This window comes from Cyanistes caeruleus, chromosome 1 (genome assembly GCF_971803275.1).
Source record: "Cyanistes caeruleus chromosome 1, bCyaCae1.hap1.1, whole genome shotgun sequence".
NCBI classification, from domain to species: Eukaryota; Metazoa; Chordata; class Aves; order Passeriformes; family Paridae; genus Cyanistes; species Cyanistes caeruleus.
Genome location: NC_141701.1, coordinates 41177723 through 41202930, shown reverse-complemented (window position 1 = coordinate 41202930; position 25208 = coordinate 41177723). Strand labels below are relative to the sequence as shown.

At 33.6% G+C, this 25208-nt stretch overlaps 1 protein-coding gene across 5 annotated transcripts in view; it reads left to right on the top strand.

The window, feature by feature from the left end:
• The window catches only part of SNTG1 (syntrophin gamma 1), a 315782-nt gene that overhangs the window by 170817 nt on the left and 119757 nt on the right, over positions 1-25208 (top strand). For 3 of the 5 annotated variants that reach the window (XR_015286694.1, XM_086888371.1, XM_086888376.1), the window contains exons 4-8: positions 9583-9639; positions 15681-15738; positions 18105-18148; positions 18256-18297; positions 24903-25049. Coding sequence is in view for 4 of the 5 variants with exons in the window: in XM_086888371.1 (XP_086744497.1) it covers positions 9583-9639; positions 15681-15738; positions 18105-18148; positions 18256-18297; positions 24903-25049 (348 nt within the window). In the remaining variant the exon portion in view is untranslated. The remainder of the gene's footprint in view (positions 1-9582; positions 9640-15680; positions 15739-18104; positions 18149-18255; positions 18298-24902; positions 25050-25208) is intronic. The other 2 variants (XM_086888380.1, XM_086888383.1) reach the window with 2 other exon arrangements.

The window sequence follows — 25208 nt, the reverse complement described above, 5'->3', positions numbered from 1 at the left end:
TCTGTAATATCCTGCTGAACTTGTTATTTAAATGTCTTCATGAAATGCATATTAATTTTTTTCCCCTTTTTACAGCAAGGATTTCTCTTACAGTTTTCCTCTCCTTAGATTTGCAAAGGCTCTATAGAAAATAATGGATTATTTGCTTCCCCTGTTAAACATCCCCATGTTATTTGCATATTCAATGCATAACTCACTAATTTATTGATATTACTGTGTTGATGCAAAGTTTCTTTTTCCTGGAAGTGTCATTGTTAGAGGAGTGACTTTTGAACACTTTACCATGATTTCCTTTGGGTTTAAGACTAGGTTTGTTAGCAATAAATTCATTCCAACTAAGGATGATTGGCATTTCACAGAGAGGTAACTGTCCTTTTGTCACAGGTAATTTGAATAATCTGGAATCATGTGCCTTGATTGTATACTGTAATAACATAAATCCCACTGGCTTCCTTTTTTTTTTTCTTTTTCTTTTTTCTGTTTTCCCTTAGTTTTATTCCTGATTTATTAGGTTTAATTTGTTTGTTTGTTTGTTTGTTTTTCTTATGCTTTACTTATTTGGTTGATTTTGTTTTTTTCTTTCTGTCATTCTAGATAACTGACTGCATTTATCTTTCTTTTACCTGAATTCTACAAAGCAAGGGTTTTCATTAATAACTGACATTGAATACCTCAGAGAATAAACTCTAAGCATAAATATAAAATTTGTAACTGAGGAGCAGTAATATTGTTAAATTTTAAAGACAAGTAGCTATTATAAAAGTAATTTTTAATCTGTTTAAAAAAATCATCTTTAAGTAATTTGATTATAAGGTTTTGTTGTATCACTTCTGCACTGGTATGGAACGAAAGGCTGTGTTTCTAGTTCAGAACAGTATCTCTTCTGTTTGTTGAGTCTGAATCAATTTGCATGCTCCTCTGTGTAGGACAGACTTTAAACAGGCACTTAACGTTCCAGCAGCATCCAGATCTGCATCCTGCAGAATAATCTAAATAAAATCAATGGCTCCTTAGGAATGAAGTGCTGTTTAATGTGAGTGTGTGGGATAAGGACCCAGTTCTTAATTTGGAACATTTAGTTTTGGTGCTAAACAGTTCTAGTTTCCAAAACTAAAGAGGTGGAAAAAACCATTATTTCTTCTTTCATTGTATACAGTTTGAACTGAGAAAATAAAATGTATAAAAGATTATAAGCAAAATAAACAGTTCTATACACAAAAAAAATAAAGCCTCTGATTCTTTAGTGGGCTGAAAAAAAAATGATAAGCGTTAATGAGCGTCATGCAGCCCTTGTACCTATAGCAATTCCATACAGCATCAACCATCATTCAAATGATCATAAAGAACATCTAAATCTGAGCATCAGTTGCATCAATAAGTATTAAATATATTTATTTTTGTGTGCAATAAGGAAGTCTTGCTTTCCAAGACAAAGAAATATAGCAGGTTCAGCATCATGCTGCTAGCAGATATCCAATGTATAGCTGAGCTCCAGTGCAAATGACCGAAAATGGGATGAGAACACATTGTGAAACTCAAAGTGTAGAAGGAAGTGTTGTTACTAATACAAATCAAATCCGTGCCTGTAGAGAGGCTTTATATCATGGGAAGTGTGTGCCTCAGTTGGAGTAGCTCATGTTGGAAGATAAGACCACTGTCCTGTAGGTCAGGTACACCTTTTTCTCCCAGAGCAGCTACAAAGTGTCCCAAAAACAGCTGAACTAAACCATGTAGGAACCTCATCACTATTGATGGAAGAATTAGATAATATCTTCATATATTCTTTCAAGCATATTTCTTGAGTTACTTGAAATTATACTCACAAAAGGTTGCTTTATGATGTTCCATATAACAACGTGCGGCGAGGCAGCTCCCACGCTTTTTAGATTTTAGCCTGGACTAGCCAGGGTAGCCTAATGCTGAACTTGGTGACAGCTGTGATGGGAGAGGAGATAGCCTAAGGTATGGCATATCTGAAGTACATTTGTTCCTAGGAACGATTTTTGATATTGGCCATTCTAGAATCAATATTTTTATTTTAGAGTTAATCCTCACAGTTTCTGTCACCTTTCATGAATATCTGAAATTGAAGGAAAAAGATTATTGTGCTATATCAAGATAAGTAGTTTATCTGTCTAGGAAGCTGTGGATTTTCTTTAATAAAATTTGTTTATTAATTTTGTACTCAGAATTTTTTCTACACATAGAATCTATGTGCATGTGAGATCCATAAATTAAGGATATGACAATGTACCATCTGACAGGCTGGATGATTTCAATCAGCTACTCTTTTTTCTAAAGGAATCAAAATAAACTGCAAGCAGCTGGCAAATTGTTAGCTACCGGGATAGTTTGCATTTTTACAAAATTTTCTTAAATGTTCTTTTAAAGGGTCATAGATTTTACAAAATACTGCTAACTCACCTGATAGTAACACACAGATGAGCCACATTTCTTTCAAGTAATTTATTTCTATGTTGCTGTGCAGTAAACACATTAATTCATTAAACATTAATAAGTTCTTTTAGTGGTTTGATTTTTTTAATTAAGGATCTTTGGGGGAAATTTTTGTGAATGTCAGTCATAACTCAATACTAATAAAAAGGGAATGAAAGGGGCTTTTTTTTTAAATTGATAGAGCAACAGCTCTCAAAGTAGCATGGCATTTGTCCAAGCGTTTAACTGAGGTTGATACAATAGTGTCTAAATGTAGCCTATGAACTGTAATTGGTTTAACAATAAAGAAAAAACTATCAATAAACACCTTTACCAGGGCCAGGATGTAACACTGTTTCACATTTTTGCTCTGCAGCCAGATCTGTTTTCTGATATTATTAACCACACAGTCTTTTTTTTTTTTTACTGTAAACATAAAAATATATGATATTTCACTTTTAGAGTTGTCTTTATGCTATTGTGAAATCAAGTCCTGAAAGATTCATAAATATATACAAAGCCCATAAAATATTTTAAAAAATAGTTGTTAGAGATTGTTTATTTTTTTAGTTTCGTATAAAAAAGTAATTTAAATTAAAATCTTTACACAATAGAATGTTTTCCTTGATTTTTAAATTAAAATCTTTACACAATAGAATATTTTTCTTGATTTTTAAATTTCAATAACACAGTTATTATTAATTTTTAAGAATGAATTTAAATTCAGAACACATCACTTAATGATGACATGCCTGGGAAGTGACATGAAGTTATTACATTTTCTTTGCTTGAATATTTAGTTTTTTGAGACTTCCTGAGATTTAGTTTGTATTTGTTACGTTGGATCGTTCTCTTTTGAAAAATATGAACTTTCTTGTCATATATTTTAGTGTTGATAAAAGAACACTAATTCTTTGGTAATTAATGTTAGCAATTTTAATTAATAGAAATAGAAGAGAAAATTAAAAGCTTAAAATGGTAAATAATAGTTTTGACTTATTCTCTCTATTGTCTTCATTTACAATTTTGATTCTGAGGTGTGGCTGAATATTATAAACAATGCCAAGATGAAACTCCCTATCTTGGAGAGAATTGCAAATATGTGCACAGATAGGTCACCTTTCAAGCACTTTCCATTCTTGTTACCTTCACAAAGTAAGAATCTTTGGAGTTTTTTTATCTTGTTGGTATCTGTCAGCTATTCAGTGGAGTGAATCCATTTTTTTCACTGAAGTCGTCAAGTATCTATCAGATGGGGGTAACTTTCTTCCCCCTGCCAATCTGGACAGCTTTAAAGTGACAACCTGACAGATGTAAATATGATTATTTAGGCAAAGCCTAAGGCAGCTTATTTTTCTGCAGCTACTTAAAAGTAAAAAGCAAAGCAATCAGCTGAGGTTAAAAATGCCATTTATAATGCCAGATTTGAAAGAAAATAATATCTTTTCCTCATTGGAAAAAGGCTTTTCCTCCACAAGAAAGAAAAATAATGCAAATCAGAAAAAAGAGAACCCAAAACATTGATCAGTGGCAGTGTATTATGCAAGACAGTAGCTGGAAACTACGGAGAATGTTTGTTGCGAAACCTGGTGCGAGTTCAGATCCTGACCACAGGTTTATCGGTTTCTCTTTTATTTCCATATTAAGAAATGCAGTATTTCTGAAATGAATCAATTGTATGAGTAGAAATTTTATAAGCAGGTATTTAAGTGGATCTTTCAGCTTCCAAGAGTAGGCTGCAGGAGCGGGAATATTTTGAAGTAAGAACAAGTGATGGGTTGAGAGCTTTTTTTTTTTCATTGTAGTCACTGTTAACAGCCTACATGATACTGCTGTGTTTGCCATCCTCAGTCTCCAGCACAGCTGCAGGGGAAGGGAGATTTCCAGTCAAACAGGCCCTCCCTTACTGCCAACCTCCTCCAGTTGCATGAGGAACTGAAATAATGAGAAAAGATTCAAATGCCACATGATGGAAGTTGTTAGCAGATGAGCAAGTCTGCTGGCAAACCTTGTTAACACTGTTAATTCAAATTGGAAATGTGACTGACCTGTGTCCTGTGTCCTTTCCACTTAGAATGAGCATAAAGCTTGCCTATGTAAATTAATCCAAAGAAATGTCACTAAGAAATAGAAAGGCATTACCAGAAAGAGAATTTAAAACCTTGAAAATGTATGCAATAATTGAATAAAATTTTTGAAATTCCCATTTTCTTACTTCAAAAGGTAGTAGGATTACTAATAGCTGATAAGCTATATGAGAGTGTGACCTTGAATATATTATGGTATCAAAAGTTAACAGGTTGATCCATGAAGTTGCTGCCAACGTATTTATTTTATCTTTATACTATTACATTTTAAAATTTTTGTTCTAATATTTTCCTCCTTTTTTTCCTTCTACATGTTTCCATGTCCCTGTGCTATTGTAGAGTCCTCTCCATGTCTATTCCTTTTTTCCCACCTACTGTTTTGTGCTGCAAACCTTTCAGCTCTTTATCATGTTCTTCCATACATAAAATACCTTGGTCTCAGTTCTATCCTCAGGAAAGAGAGGTCTTGTTTTCTGTCTGTACCCAGACAAACTAATTCTTCATACCTTTACTCTTGTAAGATAAATATCCACACTCACCAGGTGAATAACCACACACTGGGAAAAAGGTTGAGAAATGGTATATTTAAATTTTACATGCTGTTATTTCAGTTTTGTGAAGATTTTTGAAGTTTCTTCATCCTTTTGTTCAACATGTATTTGACTTCTTTCATAGAGACACATAGAAACATTATTTAGATTATTGGATGCCATTAGATGACTGATTTATATTATACAAGACAGATAGTTTGAAAAGATTACTAACTAAATATTCTTTTTAAGAGTCAGTTAATCAATTATAAACTTTCTTTTACATCACATGTCAGTCAGTATGAAATAGTTGAATTTTTACTCTGCTCCAAGATGTAACTTAAAAATTAACATTAATTCTTGACTAAATATAAATAGTTAATTATTGCCTAGGATTCTCTGTTTTCCTTTCCTCCCTGTTTACTGTTGCTCTGTGCTCACATTGTCATTCTTCACTTCTGATCTCACTTATGATGACATTTATGTTCCCCAGAAGATCAGGTGGATTTTAAGGAGAAATTTTAGTAGCTCTTTAATGAAAGCCTCAAAAACATTGTTTCTGTTTCACTGCATAGTTCTGAGGAAGATTATTTTATTTTTTTTTTTTTTTAGCAAAACTCTACGCTGTCCTTTCCAGTCAATTTTCTGAGAGGCATGGAAAATGCTGAAAATATGTCAGCAGCTTCATGTTTTTCAATAAAATGATGACCACTTTTGTTCCATTCCAGGAAACAGCAAGAACACTACTCTGAATCTTGCTTTTTAAGGGTCTTAGGAGCTCTAACCTTCCCTCTGCTTGGTATAATGTAGATAACAAATGTGAAAATGGGACTACAGGCTCACTGAACACTGAACTAAGTATCTTTTCATCTGAACCGAGTTTTATTTTGTAAATTTGGAGATGAAGTTGCTTTTGGAATTTGCAAATTCAATCATAGAATATCGTGTGCCGCAAAAAGAGAGGAAAGCATAAAAATATTGATAGAGAATCAATGGAACATCAGTAATTTTAACCTAAACACTACAAATAGTCAATCAGGATACTTAGAGCACTTACTCACTTGTACATTTTTTTATTCCTTCCAGAGATCTTACTGTGTTTTATTAATGAATAATTGTAAATCGTTTTAAGAACTTAAAGCTATTAGACCAGAGAAAAGCATTTTATTATTATTATTGTTCATTCGAAATGGTAATTAAAGGCATCAGAAAAAATTAATTTACTTCATATTGCTGGTTAAACTTCTTTAGTGCATTAATCATTATAATAAAAATACATTACAATATAGTGCTTTGCAGACAATGTATATTCCATTCACCTGGGTTGAAAATGGCACCTAAAATTAAGCTTGGTTTGGGGTTTTTGAGGGTTACATAAAATAAGTCATGTGCAAATCAAAAAGTAAAACTTACTTGGACAAAGGAGTTTTCTGCCAAAACATTTCAGAGCAAGTATCTACCATCAAAATAAAGAAGCAAATCAAAAGGGAGGGATTCATCTTTCTCAAGTTAAATTTGACATCCTGACTCTATACTTGATGAAGTTGATTAACAGCTAATTTGGACACCTGCTTTGACCCACCAGGATTGAATGTGCTTATTTTTTCTTTATTGATTGCAAAAATAAACTTGCCTTGACCAACAGCTGATTAGAGCTGGGGCTCGATCCCAGTCCAAAATTCTGGTGTGTGAAATGTCTGATGCTTCTAACTGTTTTGGAAAAGATGTTTCACTATAAGGTTTATGTGGGGTTTTAAAGTGTAGACTAGTGGGTTATTGATGGTTTACTAAAGAAATATATAACTTGTATAGAATTCTGATTTGTACTTTTGAAGGTCATTTGCATGTTTGTTGTTGTTACCTAACTTGATGTAAAGAAAATGTAACTCTTCAGTTAAGCAAATTATTATTTCTTTATTGTAAGACTGAGAGGTGTGTTGAATTAGCCTGGATTAAATACAGTGCAGTGCCTTCACTGCACATAACACATCACTCAAGTGCATGTAGTTTGCAATATATTTTTGGAGTTTAATTCAGTTCAGTAACTCTTCAGTCCCAAAATTTTTAACATCAGCTTTCAATGGAGACAGAAAAGAAACTAGGAAAAAATAGTAGACAAAACCCTCTGATAAATTATGTTGTGCTGAAAAAGTGTCTTGAAGTTTTTCTGGTTTCCTTCCTTGCTTCTAAACAGTTTTGCCTATTTAGAAATCTTCTATGCTGGCATGCATTTTTTTTTCACATAAAAAAAGTAATGCTGAACTCCAATGTGAAATATTTCTAGTTTTCTTTCAGACAGCACTGGCAAACTCACAGAAGTCCCTGGATCAGGTGTTTTCAGGACTATCTTGAGTCTGCCTTTGCCTGAGTGAAAATCAAAAAATACATTTTACTGACTTTTTTTATGGGTACTTATGTTTGTGTTGGGCTAAGAAAGACAACAAAGACAGAAATATTCTGCAGTATCATTTTCTAATTAAATTTTTTTTTTAAAATGTAGCTTCAGCTTAAAATATGTTCAAATGCCAGTACTTACAGTGACTACTGACATATCATGAACTACAAATTTTATGAAGTTACATGTTTTTCACTAAGAATATTACTTTGTTTGAAACTGAATCTGTGTGTTATCCTTTATTCCATTCATGGTTGATGTAACACTAGCCAGTTCAAGCCATTTTAGTGAAAGGTTGCTATTTTTCAATGTCATCTCAGCACGAGTGTGTTCAATTTGATTTGAGCATGTGTAGCAAAAAATACCAGAATATGTTGACTAGAGTGTACAAGTCAAGCTCCTGTTCTTGACTCCTTGTTCAACACAAGCTGGAGGTGGAAATGAGATGAAGTTAACAGGAAAAATACAGCTCCCAGTGGAACCTCAGCTGAACGCTTTCTGTTCATTTATGTAAACTCAGCATAGACCACACATCAGACTGTAACCTATATCGGTTTATCCTGAAGATATTGTCAGTACCATTAACTGCATCTGATACTGTGACAGACAAAAGATTTTCTGAGTCCAGTTTGTGGCCTGAACCCAGTTTATGGGAACTGCATCATCCAAGTTACTATTTAGAGGTTTATGCTAAAAATAAAAAATGAAGTGTTTGGCTATTTAATAGCAAAACATGTACCTTTTTCTTGTAATAAATATTTGCAAGCATTTCACATTTTGCAAGCATTAGCCTAAATGAATAAATGGTAGTCTCATTTTCAGCAATCCATTTTGATTCTCAGTCCAAAATATTGGATGTGTTTACTCTTGCTCTTTCCACAGTTACACAGTTCATATTTGTCACAAACATGAAAAAAAAAGCCAAGGTGACTTGATTTTCACCAAATTTTTGCAATAACTGTTTTCCAAAACTTTTATGTGGTAGCACCTTAATTTTACTCTGTAAATAAAGGAATAAAAAAATACTTCTGTATATATTTCATCCTTTCTGTCACTGTTGCATTCCTCCTGATCTCTTCAAATCTGACTGACAATGGCAATCTATGCTGATTGTGCTGAAATAAATACAGTTAAATGTAACATACACACAGACTTATGCCATGTGATAGATATATAGGTAATTAAATGAGTATAAAATCCAGACCACATGTAGAGGACATTCAGAATCTATGAAATTGATATTTTTGGATCTGGATATATGGTATATCTGCTGCTACGTTATTTTGCCACTACCTAAATGTACTAATTCTAAATGGTATATGGTTATAAAGTCAACACACAGACTAGGAATAAAACAAAAAAGTCTGTTTTGTAAATGATCAAATCTGAGAGACAGACAGTAGTCTTTTTATAGAAGAAAATTTTTAGACAAGGAATATAAAATCAAATTAATATAATATAAAATATATTAAAAATAGAATTAAATTAAATTAAAAAGGCTGCTTTTAATAACTGTAGGTTATAGGCTACGATTTTGAAGCCATTGCTCTGAGATCAGCAGTGGCTGTTTTTTGTATTAGCTTCTGGTGCTTCTGGTTTATTTTATTTATTTATTTATTTTTAATTTGGATTGTTACTGTGCTTTAAAATGAATTCATGCAATGTGTGCACTTCTTAGTCTTAGGTCAAGATCAGTGAGTGGCCTCGGTATTCACAAGTTGTTTTCCTTTCAGATGAAGCTGAGTTGGGAAATGCACTGCAGGAGTGCACAAGTAGTGATCAGCCTGCTTGTGGGACCAATTTAGGACTAGTCAAGCCCTTAACCTCTGAAATGTGTGTGTTGTGCCATAATTGTCCAGCTCTAAAGTTCTCGTTTTTATGCATTGCAGTACTTGTTAGGATGGTGTGAATTGAACAAAATGTTTTAATGGGGTTTTTTTGAGACAGGATCTCTTCTTCCAGATTTTGTCTTTCTCCTGTGGAGCATAGATTTCATGGGATTTTCATTTCAGGAACTCAGAACTTCATTAAAACAACAAAAATCAATGTTGAAAAAGCTTCAATATTGAAGTATGAATATAGTTGTTCTGGCAGAAGACATTAAATCTGGCAAAAATTGATTTATTTTTTCCAGGAAAGAACAGTAACAATTAGAAGACAGACCGTAGGAGGATTTGGGTTAAGTATAAAGGTAAGATGGTTTTTTTGTCTATTTATTGCATATTTACCCAAAGTGTGTCTGTATATAATCAGTGTTACTGTTAATGAGTGCAAACTATTTAAGAGGACTAGAAACAAGACAGGGAACATATTCTTGTATGTTGGATACTGTTACTGCAGGCAACCAGAACTATGCTGCCCTATGGAATGGAAGGCAATCATTCCCTTAATATTCAAGCTGACCAACTCAGTAATAAGATTTGATATAAGAGTTGAGAAATGTTTTCAACTGTATAGACTGTACTCATGTTGAGCTTCTCTCTAATTTAAATAATTATTAATGAATGCTAAATTATAGTGGCAGGCACATGGAACAGCCAATAAGTTCATCATCAATTCTGCTACAAAGAATATCACATTAATCCACTGCAATTCATTAGTGGAACAGAAAGTGTAATTGTGTGCTCATATTGTTTATTTTTCTGCAGATCAAGCCCAGACAGTAATTTATCATATTACCATGTTTTTGCTTTTGTCAGTAAGATTTAAGAATGCATACAAGTGTAGGTGATTCTTTTTAGGGGAGAGAGGAAGGGTTAATAATTTTTGTCATTGTAATCTATGATTTTGAAAACCTTAGCTTTGAATCTGTGTGTCAACACAAGATTAATTTTATCTTCTTAAACACAGCAGTTCTCAGTCTCAAGATAGCAGTGGAAAAAGTGAAGTGTGCTTCACTTAAATGCAAGGAGGCCTAAATTATGCATATAAAGAGAAAGTATAGGTTTTGCTATGAACTTCTGCTAGTAATGACCTTATAACTGACTCATAAGAAGGATTAATGTGCATTTGTTGTCATTGATAAGAATATGACAGAATAGAAATATTAATTTTTTAAAATGTCTTAGTGTGCTTGCTGTTATCTTGTTGACCCATGAAGATCTCTGTTCAAGGAAAACTAATTGCTATTTTGTCACCAAAGTTTCTCATCAGTTTGGTTAAAAACACTCAAGTTTTTTTTCCTCCAGTATCATTATAGGTTGCAGTGCACTGAATAATGATGAAGTAATGAATGTCAGTGTAAAATCAAGTACATGGGTAAATGAGCTTTTATTTAGATGCTGCTAAGAAATAACTGGTTAAAGGACTAGATAATTGGAGAGCAAATCTCAAGAGTCAATAAACTTGATTTTACATGTGCTTCACAAGGAGTTATCATGTAGAATTAGCATCGCTGACAATCTCAAGATCACATTTTTTAAGTATTATATACATTTCATAAAATAAATTATAATTTAGAAATATAAATTAAATAGTGAATGTGCAATGATCTTTCTTAAATTAGTAAAGTTATTCTTAACTTTTTTGAGTAAGATATTTATTTTCTAGGATTATTTTCTGTTATAGGTGTTTTCATCAGAATTAACCGAAGTATTGGAAAGGTGAATATAAAAAGTCAGGTGTGAATAGAAAATCTTTGATTTTTTGAAATAACCAGCAATCAGATGATGAAATCCCTTCAAAAATGTCATTAAGAGCAGAGTTCTCTTCGAAAAAAGGAAACTCAAACTTGTTTGGATGGCATAGATTAGATAATGAAAATGACAGTGTTAATTCCATGGTCCAGGATGTTCTGTTTATGTGTTTCAGGTAGTATAATTTATAACTTTAAAATTATTTTTTTTCTAAAAAAAATCTATCTATGTGGGATCTTTATTACTAGTTCTACATTCTCACAAAGATTAACAAGCAGCTGGATAGCCAATACAATCTAAAAAAAAATTAAATAATCTATTATTATAATTTTAAACTATTGTAAGAAACAACTTAGAATGGGAACTTGCAGTAATTTTTCATTTTTGCTTTAGTAGGCAAACTAAAGTTTTTGAAGACTTACTGAAGTGGACTTATTTATGGCATGAACTGACATATCAGATTCAAATACTCTGAAAAGTGCCAGTTTTCTGTTTAAAATGTGTTGTTCAATCATGGTTTGCTTCTTGTGGATGAATAAAAGTTTGCTGCTATGTTTTTGTTTTATTTTTTAAGATTCCTGAACTTTAATAAAAACTTATATTTGTTATTAATTTTAAATAGGAATGTAACTATTTTGAGATTGTGCCAGAAAGTACAAGTTATCCTGAAGGAGTGAGAAGGACTGAGACCTCTCCTCCTTGTGTCAGTAACTTCCATAGCCCCTCAAACTACAATAGTTTCTGCTGTCTTACTACTCCCAGACTAATTAAAAATAGGGGTTATTTGGGGACTTGCTTTCTGGCTGTGCTGTATGTCAGAGGATGCTGTTTATCTGAGGTGTTAATTACAGCAGCACAGTGATTAATGACACTCCCTTTAGAATACTTGCTTGGGCTTTGTTATGAATTTGCCTAATTTTGGCAATCAGGTCTGGGGCATTATTGCATTTTTTTTTTTTTTTGTGCTGGCTTAAAACATCCATTTACTGTCAGAAATCTCACATGAAAAAGTCACCTTTCAACTTTCTCTTGAATAAATTTTGAAAATGTCTTATCCCACTGCAAGTATTTTGAGCTCCTGGAATTATTCTTCTTTCTGAAGAGCAGAGGACAAATTGTTAATAATTCCAAAATTAAAGTAATTATTTATTTTAACTTGTCTATGAGGGAACTCTTCTCTTCTCTTATAAACTGGGTATTCCAACTATATTTGTAAAAATCAGAGATTCAGATAACTGCTTAAAAAGAAAACTGATAAAAGGTTGTCTTTTGTTCAGGACCTAAATTTTAGCCCTTGAATAAGTAGGTTATAATCCACTCTCATAGGTTTTGAAAACCTGGTGTTTGGCTATATGTCTTAGCTGAGGTTAATGGTGAAACTGTGGTTGAATTTGAAGCAGACCTGCTCTGGTTTATTTTCTCTTTTCTGAAGCTTTCTGTTAAATGTTTGTGTGTAAAGGAATAACCGTGAATGTAGATGTAGAATTTAAGAAGTGTAATATTTCAGTCATTTATCACATCTCTGACAAGCTTGAGATGCAGAACCTTGACAAAAGATGCTCAGTGTATGATTTCTGAAAGAACATCCTGTTTTTCTATAATTGGAGTGTAGTGTTCCTGGAGAAATAGGCAGCAAAATTGATAGTTCATTAAACAAATTGAGGTTTTTGGTTACAGTCTGACTTCTGGCCACCAGGACTCGGTGCACTGCTATTATCCTGCGCCTGTTTTGATAATTCTTTTAAAATGGTGAACAGCATCACAGATCTTCTGAGATTCAGTTTGACATTCCAATATAATTAAATCAAAAAATTCAGTGTACAAAGACCTTAAAGCTGTTTTTGCTAATGGAAAAGCTTTCTTTTAGTATGAAGTCATAGTCCCCTACATTGTCTAACCCTGATGATAGTGAAGTCCAACAATTGGTCTGATCATTTATAAACTCTTTTTTTAAGAAAATAAAAAATTAATTTCCTTGTTATACTTAGAATCAAAAACCCCAGCCTTTGTCAATTAAAGTTACTGCTTTCAATTGCCCTATTTTTCATATGTCAAAAACTTCTGAAAAAAAAAAATCTTTTGGACATAAAAACTGGGATAAGAAAAAATCTTTGGGAGTGTATCATGTGACACTTTGAAAAGAGGTGTGGGTGACCTCTCAGCAGTAGTGGCCAACATCCAGTGACCTTCAAACAGCTGCCAGTGATTAGAGCTTCCTTTGCCTCTTCTAGCAGGATCACCTCCACAGGTGGGCAGCTGCTGTTACTCCAGGCTTATCCCTGCTTAAGGAAACAGGACAAAGAAAATTTACTTGACAAAGATCATTGTTAGAGTCTTGTAGAGGTCTGAGCCATTAAGTTTTCAATACCACTATTTGATGTATTTCTGTCCATCCTTTGGTCTGAGGTTGTAACTACATGTACGTACTAGAGGAAGAGAAAATTTAAAGCAGTGGAAAAGTTCCTTCTGTTCCCAGAGGTTTCTTCAGAAGAATGTCCCCTGAAAAAACAGATATTAGACATGTATACACTTCTTCCTCTACAGGACAATGTAGTATGGAGAAGTATTCTCAAGTATGGAGAATGCAGGATGCAAGGCTGGAGTGTCAAGCTGAAGCAGCATTCAACAAGATGTTGGCAGAATATATACAGTTTGCTACAGATGCTGACAGTGACTGGGTATTGATAGCTGATCAACTATTTGCTGTTTGCAGTTTGATTTTTTGTTTCTTAAAACAGCAGGCACTACATCCTTTTACTCATTTAAAAAGAAGCCTTTGTACAGGTCAGAGAGGAGATAATTCTCTCCAGTAGGACATCTACTGAAAGCTTCCTCAGATCTGTAGTGTAAATGTATTTAGGTAGATTCAATACAGTGGGTGAGTATTCAATCATGTTGTGTGCATTGCAGGCTGGCTTAGTAATAAAAATAATTTCTGACTTTAATTGACCTCCGGTCTAAGGAGTCAGAGAGGCCGTTTTAAACCTTACACTTCTTTTTTGGGCTTTAAATATCCTGGGTAGTGCAACATATGTGTAACATTGGAAGCTTAGGAAGAAGGAGACACAGCTATTTTTTTTCTGTTTGTTTGAAAAATTTTGATGAAATTATATTTGCATGTGACTAGAAAATTTGGAGGGTATAGGTTAAAACTTACAAATTTAGTGAGCTTGAACTCATTATCTGCAGTGGAGCCAACTTTTACTGTTGCTGCACTTCTGGTGAAAACTGCTGAAAAATATTCAACAAACTATAATGCTACAATTTATTTACCCTGAATACATCTCTCAGCCTAACTGAAATGATGGTAGCCTCTGGTTTTTGTGGAGTCAATACTCAGTCTGTGCTAGAAATACCAATATGTTCCATGCTTGTCAACACTCATCTCATGCAATGCCAGTAGAACTTTACCTGTGTATTTTTTACATATAATTGTTGTAATATTACTGAGATCCCTATTAAGTCATTGTTTTTAGAGCTATTTGCATTGCTAGCCACTAGCAAAAGGAACATTTATCCTATTTAACATTCTGCGGTTTCACAGGAAACTGATCTTTATTCCATTACAGAAAGAGGTGTTGAGTGCAGGGGTCTGTTCAGTTTCAAACACTTTGATATTGCATGAAGAAGGGATGTGTGCCATTCCTTAGGGATTGAAATACCTATGTCAGTCCTTTTCACAGCTTGGCACTGGATGCCTGGACCTAAAAAAGCCATAATTTCCAAAGTAAATTTGTCTGCTGAAGAGTAAGCAAACACTTAACCAGGATTCCTAGGCAAAACAATGTGGCAGACATTGGTTTCTGGTGACCTGAATTTGTACAGCTTGCAGTTGGGGGTATGCTTTGATGCTCTTGGCACAGGAAAAAGTATTTGTGTCTCTCTGTATATTTGCCTTTACCTTCCTTTGAATTTCCTTTTCATTTAAGATTTATTTGTATTACTTTGTTCGTAAGCACCATAAATGTTTTCAGTCCCAACAGGACAAATTGAATGAAGCAACAGCATTGAATTGTTGTTGAACTTTGAAGCTATCATCTGGTTTTCCTTTATTTTTCCCTGTTTATTGAACACCCACTGTTCCATTTCTTAATGTTTCTTTTTCTGTTCCTTGTTGCTTATGCCACTGCTTTCCTCACTCTTTGTGCTTGTGTGACAGACAGAAACAAATAAAGGCTGCTTTTGAGATGAAAAGTGCAAACCTTCTTACTTGTGCTTTTATTTACCTCCTTACCAGCGTGAAAACTAAGTGGTTGCAGTGTGGTTGCCATTGTTGGATGTCCATTCTGCTTTTATGGGACACATTTCATCCATTAGACTCTTCAGAATTCACAGAAACTGATGTCCTTTTTCTTCAAGTCTGATAGAGTTCTGAATTCACTCAGTGAGCTAATGATAGCAACTGAGAACTTCTTTATGTGAGACAATAAGGGATTAATCACAACCAAATATTCATTAAAAAAAGAGGAAGTGCAGAATCAGAGTTATTTGCTCAGTGTCTAAAATGTCTAAAAACTACATTTAAGAAAAAGGGTAAAATCTAAGCAAAAAGGTATTTTTAGTGACTGACGAAGATTGTAATTTATTTTGTTTTCAGGGTGGAGCAGAACATAATATTCCAGTGGTCATTTCTAAGATTTCCAAAGAACAAAGAGGTGGGTATTAGTTATCAGCTTATTGCACTAATTACATTAAGGTACCCTTTAAAGAAAGATATATTAAATCTTGAGATTCTTTACTCAATGTTAAATAAATACTATTTTCAAATTCTTTCTCTCCCATGTCTTTATGATCTCTCTCTTCCTCAGAAACTTTTTCCAGAAAAGTACAGAAGGGATATTTGGAATAGTTTTTAAAGTCTTCAACGTGTATATATATATATATATACATATATATATATATATATATATATATATATATATATTTAGGAAAGATTATTGCAAAGCATTATTTTTAATATGAGAAATAGGAAGGTATAAATAGAATGAAAATGATTAACAAATTTAACAAAAAGCAATGATTTAGTGGCTTTGACCTCCCAGTAGTTATTTTGTGGAAGATGTAGCAGATGAAATGTTTGGCTCTTAAATCATGGTAACACAGCAGGGGAATGCATGACTTTTTAACCTGGTTAGTCAGGTAGTATTGAGGCATAAAGTCTTGACCCATACTTATTTTTAATAATAGCAGAGCTGGTGCTGAGTTTCTGTATTTTTAACTGGCAACATTTTGAAATTATTGGAATGATACATGGATAATAGTTAAACAGCTCAAGATGTGCACAGTTTTGAGGAAGGTTATGAACCAGTGCTAATATGGGGTACTTAATATCTTTGTTATGTTTATATGTACTTGTGTAAAGCCAGAAAAACAAACTTGGGAACATTTCTCTCCATCTGTAATGCAATAATTCTAGAACTCAGCTTCTTCTCAACTAAAATGTGCCAGCATAAAAAAAAAAAGTCTTGTATTCACCCCCTCATATAAAGAGAGGTATGGAAGATTCAGCATATTGAGAGCCAAAAGCCAGCCCTGAAAGGCATATGTGAAAGCTGGATTAAAGGAGAATAAGGAGTAGCATGAAATGAGCCCCTAAGGAAGGCAATAAGGTTAACCTTAAGAAGTTATACTTCTGACTACATTGTTTTCAGTATACATGTAACTAATACATAAATATGTGGCATATTTTACATGCAGTAACTATTAAAATGATATTAAGCACTGCAGGAAGAATAAGAAAGATATACTTAAGTTTAATTGAGCACATAGAAGTGCAATTTTATTTCTGTAATAATTTTTTTTTGCTGCAGTAGCTGTTGCATTGTTTCTAGCCCCAATACCTAGCTGGGATATAATCTTCATTACTGCTTTCAATAAAAATACTGCGGATTTTTAGAGAGCTAGTTTTGAGGGACATCTCTTTTGTAGGAGACTGCTGTCTTGAGATGTGGAAAGTGTTATGCTCTGTTCCTGGACTAGAGAAAATGCTGTTTGACCCAAAGCCTATGCCTCGAAATAAATCAGAATGTCTGTTCTGCAATAATTTAACCATCCATTGTTAAATATAGCTCATAGGACCATTCCTTCAAGCACGGACTTGAGTATCATAATTTATGTCAATATTGGTTCCAGTTTTACAGCTCTTGTAAAAAAGTTTAGTTTTTGGATCAAGTGCAATACTAGCTTTTTCCAGACAGTATCTTCTGTGATAATATGGAATACCATAGGTAATAATCACAAGTAATCTGTTAATATCTCTTAGTTCTCATGTTGGGGGTTATTAATGCCTTTATAGACATTTAAATAATCTTTGTTATATTTCTGGTATAGTTATAAGGTGTATTTGAATGAGATAGCTCTGAAATAGAGCAAAGTGTTTAAAAATTGGAAGTGCAGAATTAGGTTTTATAAATGTCTTTGTGATGCAGCTTTGTTTTAAAAATCACATTCCGTTGGGCTGGTGAATTTTTTACAATATATTTATTTTCTAGCTCTTCAGTGTATGTAACCATTACCCATTATTTATAGTCCCTGGTATTTAGCAGAGTTTATCAAATATGCAGGATTTAAAGGGTCTTTTATCTTCAGTAAAAGCTTAAAATTTAAATTTGTTATTCATAAGTAGCTCTGGAGTCTCCCTGTTGCTTTTTTCCTCTCTGTAAGAAGTTATCTCTCACAGGCAAATAGGACCTAGACCTGCAGTCATTTTCTATTCAGAAAAAAATACACCACACCTTACTGGAATGGCCTGAAAGGTGCTAGTGACTGATGGATGAAGTTTCATAGTCGTGTGCTTGGGCTGAATTGCCTCTTTTGTTGTAACACTGATACACCAGCATTTTGGGTTTAAAAAAGAAAATGCAAGCAATTTATTTGGAAGTTGTATGTTGGGGTTTTTATCGTGTTTTTGTTTGAAATTGTAAAAGATAATGCAAAAGCATTAAATTAAATAAGAATTCATGTACACAAAGTGTTGGATGTTTTGTACAAAGTGAGTGAAAAATATGCTTTCTGTTTTCAGCGGAACTTTCAGGTTTGCTCTTTATAGGAGATGCAATTCTACAGGTGAGTAAAACTGCAAATTATTTTGTCTGTATTTTTCTGTAAAAGTGAAATGAAATCTATGCTTATGAAATGTAGAGTAAGTCTTCTCTTTATCTTTTTAATAACAGATTAATGGAATTAATGTGAGAAAATGCAGGCATGAAGAAGTGGTGAGCTTTTCTGTTTTTTAGTCTACTTTTTGTCTCTTGTAGTTGCTGAAATGATAGTGTGCAGTGATAGTAATGCAGTGGTATCAGCTGTCTTACTGTTATTCCTAACAAATATGACTGTACCTTCTAACATGATAAGCAACAAAGTGCAATCTTTTCTTCCTAAATCTGTCTAGTTGCTCTTCTCAGATAAGCTTTTCTATATTAAAGGTGATTGTTTTATTATGAAGACTTGAGCTGTACATATTCCATAATTTCTTCTTCCAGCTAATAGCTGTCAAATTTTAGCAGTGCTACACCTTTCTGGCTGTGTGGGGTCATTTTAATTTCAACAGCTGTAATTTGCACTATGTTGGAGATTTGTTGTTTTGTTACTTTTAATCCTATTTAAAAAGTTAGAGAAAACTATTCATCTGCCACTCATCCTCTGGCTGTTCCTTATGAGGGTGTTCGTCTCCTTTAGTTAAGGTGCTGTCATTTTGGGTAGAGAATAAAATTTTATTAAGGAGATTTCTTCTAGAGAAGAATTTTTTGAGTGGTCTGTAATAGGCTGGTTCCACTGGTGAATCAGCTTTGTTAAATGCATCATGTACCTTCATCATATTTGACTTTTTGACGCTTTTAAAATACTTTCAGAAGCAGAAAACTCTTTATTTCAATAAACAATGCCAGAAATTAGAATATTACCAAAGAAATTACCTTTAAATTCTGTTTAGCTCCATAGCATTTGTACCTGTATTTTTAAAACAACAATGTAGTGATATATTTGAAAGCTTATCTTTCTGAATCTTTGCCAATTCAAGGTCGCTCTTTGTGTTTCATCCAGCATTCTGCCATATGACAGATCATTGAACATGTGCTGTTCAGGTATAGAAGGCAGGATTTAATACAGGTGAAGTTCTGATGAACAAATTTAGTGCAGGCTGAAAGCTTAGATCACTGCACTGTTCTTCAGAGTGCTTTTGCACTCTTGTTTCCTTTTGGAAATCTGTACTGCAAATCCTACTTCATTCTTCAGACCCTTAACCATACCCCCTTCTGTATATAATAGCTAATAGTCATATTTATATTGCTTTTAAGTTCTGTCTGTGCAACACTGATCAGGTTGTAAATATTTTATAAGTTTGCTGGAGTTGATTTGTTTTATATGCATTAATATGGAATCTCAGTGGGATTTAAATGTTGGAATTTAAATGTTGGAATTACGAAACATGAGAAAGATATTACTAAAAGTGTAGCCTTGTACCCTTGAATACATGTTAAAAAATAATAAGGACATCAGGATTTTATTTTTATAAGGCATTCTCTTAACCCTCAAAATGATACATGAATCTGTTGGGTATTTCTGATAAAGTTGAAACCCATTCACAGGAAGAAAATAGATTTTGGAAAAGGTGAAAGGGGGGATTGACATAAAGTAGCAAGTGTTATGATGTTAAAATTTGATTTATACCTTGTTTATCTAACATAATCTGCTTTTTTAAACTCCTTGTAGATAATTCTCTATGAATGAAAAAAATGATATCTTACCAGTTTTGAATGTACATTTATGTATTTGCAAATGTTTTGGGAATTTAAAAAGCAAATAAATTTTAAATTAAACCCTCATTTTAATTCAGAATATTTTTTAAATATTTTTTAAATATTTTAAATATTTACAGCAAATATTGACTAATACTTAAATAGGATCAAATGTCCATATGACATTTTATAAAATAAAATATAAAATAAAATAATATATAAATATATAATATAAATTGAAAAAAAGCCAGAGTAAATGAACTCTGATAATCCCTTTTTTTTCCCAAAACATTCACTGTTATATGCTTAGTATTTATGGAGTAAATTTGTTGTAAAGCTACTATAGTAGTAATAATATATGTGGTTCTCCATTGTGTGGTAAGCTGTGGATTTAGGCTTAGTCATCAGTAAAGAGTAAGTTCATCAGCTGGTGTGCCAGCAGGAGTCATGGGTCTGCAGCACATCCTTTGCAGATTGACTTGTTCTAGGACTTCTGTCCTGTGGGGTCTTTATCAAATACAGGATCTCTAGCTCTAGTCTCAAGGCAATATAGAGAAAATAAGAAGCGTTTGGAGCCTGTTTGCTTGCAGCAGGGAGTTGAACAGGAGTTGAAACTTAATTTTCAATCCTTATTGCATTAAGGTATTTTTGAAATGGCTCTGCATGACATCTGAACTTGTCGCTTTGTTTCGTTCTGTTTTTTTTCTGTACCTAATTAAGGCTTAGCAGGTACAATGTTCTCTAAGGATATGTTAGTGTTTGGGTTGTCTTAATGTCTTAGAAAATATTCATTGTAAACCAGTGTGTAATTTTTTTCAGTGGGTAATGCTGAAGATACCTGTAGAAAATTCAGACTTGTATCTGCAGTGTGACTCTGATTAGCATTCGTTCTTTTCCTACATGCAAAACATGTTTCTGCTTGTGGAAACTTCTTAATCATATGTCATATCTTCATAGCTCTGCACTGAAAAAATCTGTGGCATAATCACTGCAGCCTATCATATGAAACTGATGATTAGTAGACTCTGGTATTTCATCTTGCTTTACTGATAACCATACTAGGTATATAAAATGTTTTGAGTTCCAAAATTAGGCATTTTAATCAAACTCATGGCATCTTTCATAGCAAGGAGAATCTTTCCCCAATGATCTTATTTAACGTTGTGGGCACTTTGTTGTCTTTAGTGTCTTTCATTACTTTTGATACACTAATTTAGATAGATAGATGGATAGATAGATAGATGGATAGATAGATAGATAGATAGATAGATAGATAGATAGATAGATGGACTAATATACTCTCATAAGGTTTAGTCAGTTCTTAGACCACTTTACTGGAAGCCTTTACATGGTTCCTTTGTGATTTTTTTTTTAGCTTTAGGTGAATCACTTAATCTTGAGTTTAGTTTTCTGCTTGTAGAAGGTGAAAATATTGTTCATACCATGAAAGCCCATGATGAGTTTCTATCAAAGACTGACTGTCAGCTTGTTGTTTCTCTTGGGTTGTAAAGAGCCCCAAATGAGTACAGCATAACATTGCTTCAGTCTTAGTGCTCTCATGTGGTAAAGACATGCTCTCTCTGGTGAATACTGGAGGAAGCTGCAGGAAAAAAAATAAACTAGCAATTATCTTAAAAAATATCTCTCAGCATCTCTCAAACTGGCAGTTTCCCCCCAAAATGAACTTCCGCAATATGAAGTTACATGTAGAAAAAGAGTCCATTATATCTGTTTAAATACACAACTTTGTGCTCTTTTTATTCAGGATGTTTTAATTATTCCTTTTTCAGTAGACTCTCCTTTAAATTTTGCAACAAGAATTTTAGAAGGCTGAAATTAGGATTACTCACAGACAGACATATGAGTTTCGGCTTTTGTCTAATTAATAAGGTCCAAACATGCATAGCTTGTCAATCCACACACCTGGTGGATGTGGTTATCCACCATAATAGATATGATCATTCTTAAGGCTGAAAATTAATGTATTTCTAGATTTTACCTCCATTAATTGTCCAAACATAAAGATGGATAGACAAGCACCAACATAATACTGTTGTGTGGATGTTTTTGGTGATTCTGAGTCTAGCCACATCACTAAAAGTGGACAAGATTTAGTAAGAGAGGGAGAGGCCCTTGAGCCACATCTGAGTGGCTATGAGTAGGAGAGTATGTCAGTTCAGTTGGATGCTACAAAAAACCTGTGTTGGATTTACTGTTCAGGGTTGTAGTGCACCAAATCATCTAGAGCCAAGGTAGAATCCTGTTTGAATGAAGGCTGATATGTTTAAGATTGTCTCTGTTCTTAATGTTGTGAATAAAACATCTCAGGTAGTATCAATAACTATAGTTACATATCTCTTTGGATATTAGCATCAGTTTTTTTCTTTTAGGAAATGGAAGAAATTAAATGATGTGAAGTAATTTCTTATTTCTTCTTTTTGGGGAACATTCAGGGAATGTTTCAAATGAAAACTGATAGCTCTCGTGTTGGTTAATGTGGCATTTGGACAATCCTTGAAAAGCAACAGGAAGAGCTCATGTAGTGGCAGGTAGCTATAAAGACAGAATAGATATTCAGGCTTTGGTGGACTTTATGTAAAGGTAACTACAATATGTAACACCGTGGTTCAATTCAGCCAGTGATTGTATTTTGAACAAGACACCATTTTTTTCCAGCAGAATGATCTGATGTGAGATGTCCTCAAGCACTGAACCTTTTGTTTCCCCCTTTTTTCAACATTCACAACAGGGTTGTAACTGCTGACTCTCCATGAGTCATTTATGTTACATGAAAATGACAGTGTAGAGATTGTTGTTGCTTAACTGCATTCATCTGCAGCTAATGCACATCTTACTCTGGCCTTTCTCTTTAAAACTATGGCCTCATTCAAACTGATTTTTAAAACTCCTTATGAATAGTTTTGGCAGTGTTTTGGTAAATGTTTTTAAGCAGAAGAATGAGCATATTGTATTTTTAAGACAGAACTGGAAACCAAATGATGTGAAATATCACTCCATCTTGACTTTGCAGATGTGTCTTTTGGTAAATTATGTTTTTATCCTATCTTTGTTTCTTTAACTATGAATCAGACACCTAAACTATTATCAGATTTAGCTCCCTGAATTCTATGAAGTACTTCTGAATCTGCTATAGAAAAGTACCCCTGCATTAATATTTTGGAGTTTCATGAAGTAACAACAGCAACCTGCAAACACAGATTGCCACTTTCTCATGTTGCAGAGATCCTGAGCTTTATAACTCACAGCACAGCCATTTAATCCTTTCTCCTCTAGACAGAATGGCAGCTTTAAATGTGGAAGCTGCACAGTCAGTGCTTCTAAGACTAAAATCAATCTAACTTCTGAATTTAAAAGTGAAATGTAAACTTTCTGTAAGTCCAATACTTTTTCTCTACAGCTGCTGTTTTCTATCTGAGACTTAGGTACTACTACTACTACTACTAATAATAATTTTATTATAAAATAATAGTAAACTGATGTCACCTTTAGTAACCTGGCATAACTGATGAAAATACCGCTTATTGAATATTCTAATGCTCATGAAATTTGAACTAATAATGATCTGTCATATATTTCAACACCGATTTGAAATAAGTGTCCATCAAGTTGAAAAGAGCCTAGCAGCTGTAAATAGTCTACTGTTTTCAGCTGTGTGGTGGAAATTCCTGGAATCTGGATATATCCTGGAACAGTGTTCTTAATATGTGCTTTTCTAATCTGGATTTAACTATGTTTTTTCAGTGTTTAAATATTTTTCTAATTGTGCCAAACTCAGGAAAAACTTGAATTTATTCAAGTACTATGATGTTATACATTTAAAATATGTTAATATGTTGCTAGTCTTCCTAGTTTATATTTTCATTTATTTTTCTCAAGATACCTGTAGATCTATTAGTTATTTTATTAAGATTTCATTTTTTAAAACTACTCATCATTACTGCTGAGTTTTAATAGAAGGGAGTAGAACATGCTGTCATGGCTAATACCAAGCCTACATGATTAATATTGTTATTTTCTTATTACATAGCTACAGTCCTCAAAGCAAAAAATCCATTAGGGTTTAGTGGGATAGAGTGAAAGATTGAATCACCAGCTATGGCACAGCATCCTTCAAATAACTGCCCTTGGTTCCTCCTTTGTCATACAGGTCTATTAATTCTGAAAGCCTGAGCTGCAAAGGAAGGAAACAGTTGAGGAGTGGATTTAAAGTGTGTACCATCAAATATGCTTTGTTTGTGACCTTGTTTACATTGATATTTTTTATTTTTACTGTAAAGGCTCAGGTTTCTCTGCTTCCTTAGGAAGCAAATAGAAATATTTTCATGTTTATTTGTACATGTGTGCACTTTACTCTCCAAAAGACTTTTTGAAACATTTCATTCTGCACTGCATCTCCCAGTTGTGGAGCTGCACCTCAATTAGACATTAGGTCAGGAACCCAGTGTTTTCCTTTCTGGCCACAGCCTTCAAAAGGCAGAAGAAGTAAACAGACACAAAACATTCCAACTTAATGTAGGAAGAATGAAAACTCCTGTGGGCATGGAAATTATCTTCTCTGATCACTATTAAGAAGATTTCATTTATTCATAAGGACTAGAAAATACTGTCCAACTAGCATCAGTTATATTTTTTTTTTAAACAGGTAACAACCATGTGATATAGACCGAAAGTAAATGTTCACCTCCAAAATTCAGCCTCTGTATATCTAATGGCTTGATGTGGACCTCAGAGAGCAGTGGGAAGAACAGAGCAGGTGAACTCATTTAACTAGCCAAGAGGAGTCTCAAGTAGGAGATGTGCTCGAAGAAGTGTAAATATGCACACACATCGTCTTCTGACAACTTTCCAGCAGTTAAAATACCTGCTTTAATTCAGAACAGTTGTCTTCTGACAACTTTCCAGCAGTTAAAATACCTGCTTTAATTCAGAAATGTCATTGTTTCTGGCTATAGTAAAATCAAATGGGTGCCAGGAAAAAAAACTTCTAATCCACGGGTTATCTAATACCTATACATATTTTTAGGTCTTTTTTTTCTCTACATTGGGTCTTTATCTTTTGACAGTTTGTTCGGTGGAGGAGGAAGAGGAAAGGAGAATGGACTCTATATAATTTTTCAATAGACTCCAGTGTTGGCCTGTTCCAGCCAGATACATGGAGGTTTCCAGATGGCCCACCCCATACTTCTCAACCACTAGTATGGTACAGTATGGTACTGGTGTTTTGGTATCTCTTTGTCAGCACTGGGCCTATTTCTGGATGTTTTTTTCTATTTGTTTTGCCCTGATAGTACTGATGTTGTTATACAAGTTCAGTTTGGTACTACCTGTTTCTTGTTAGATGTTTTGGAAGACTGTGGCCAGCAAAATAG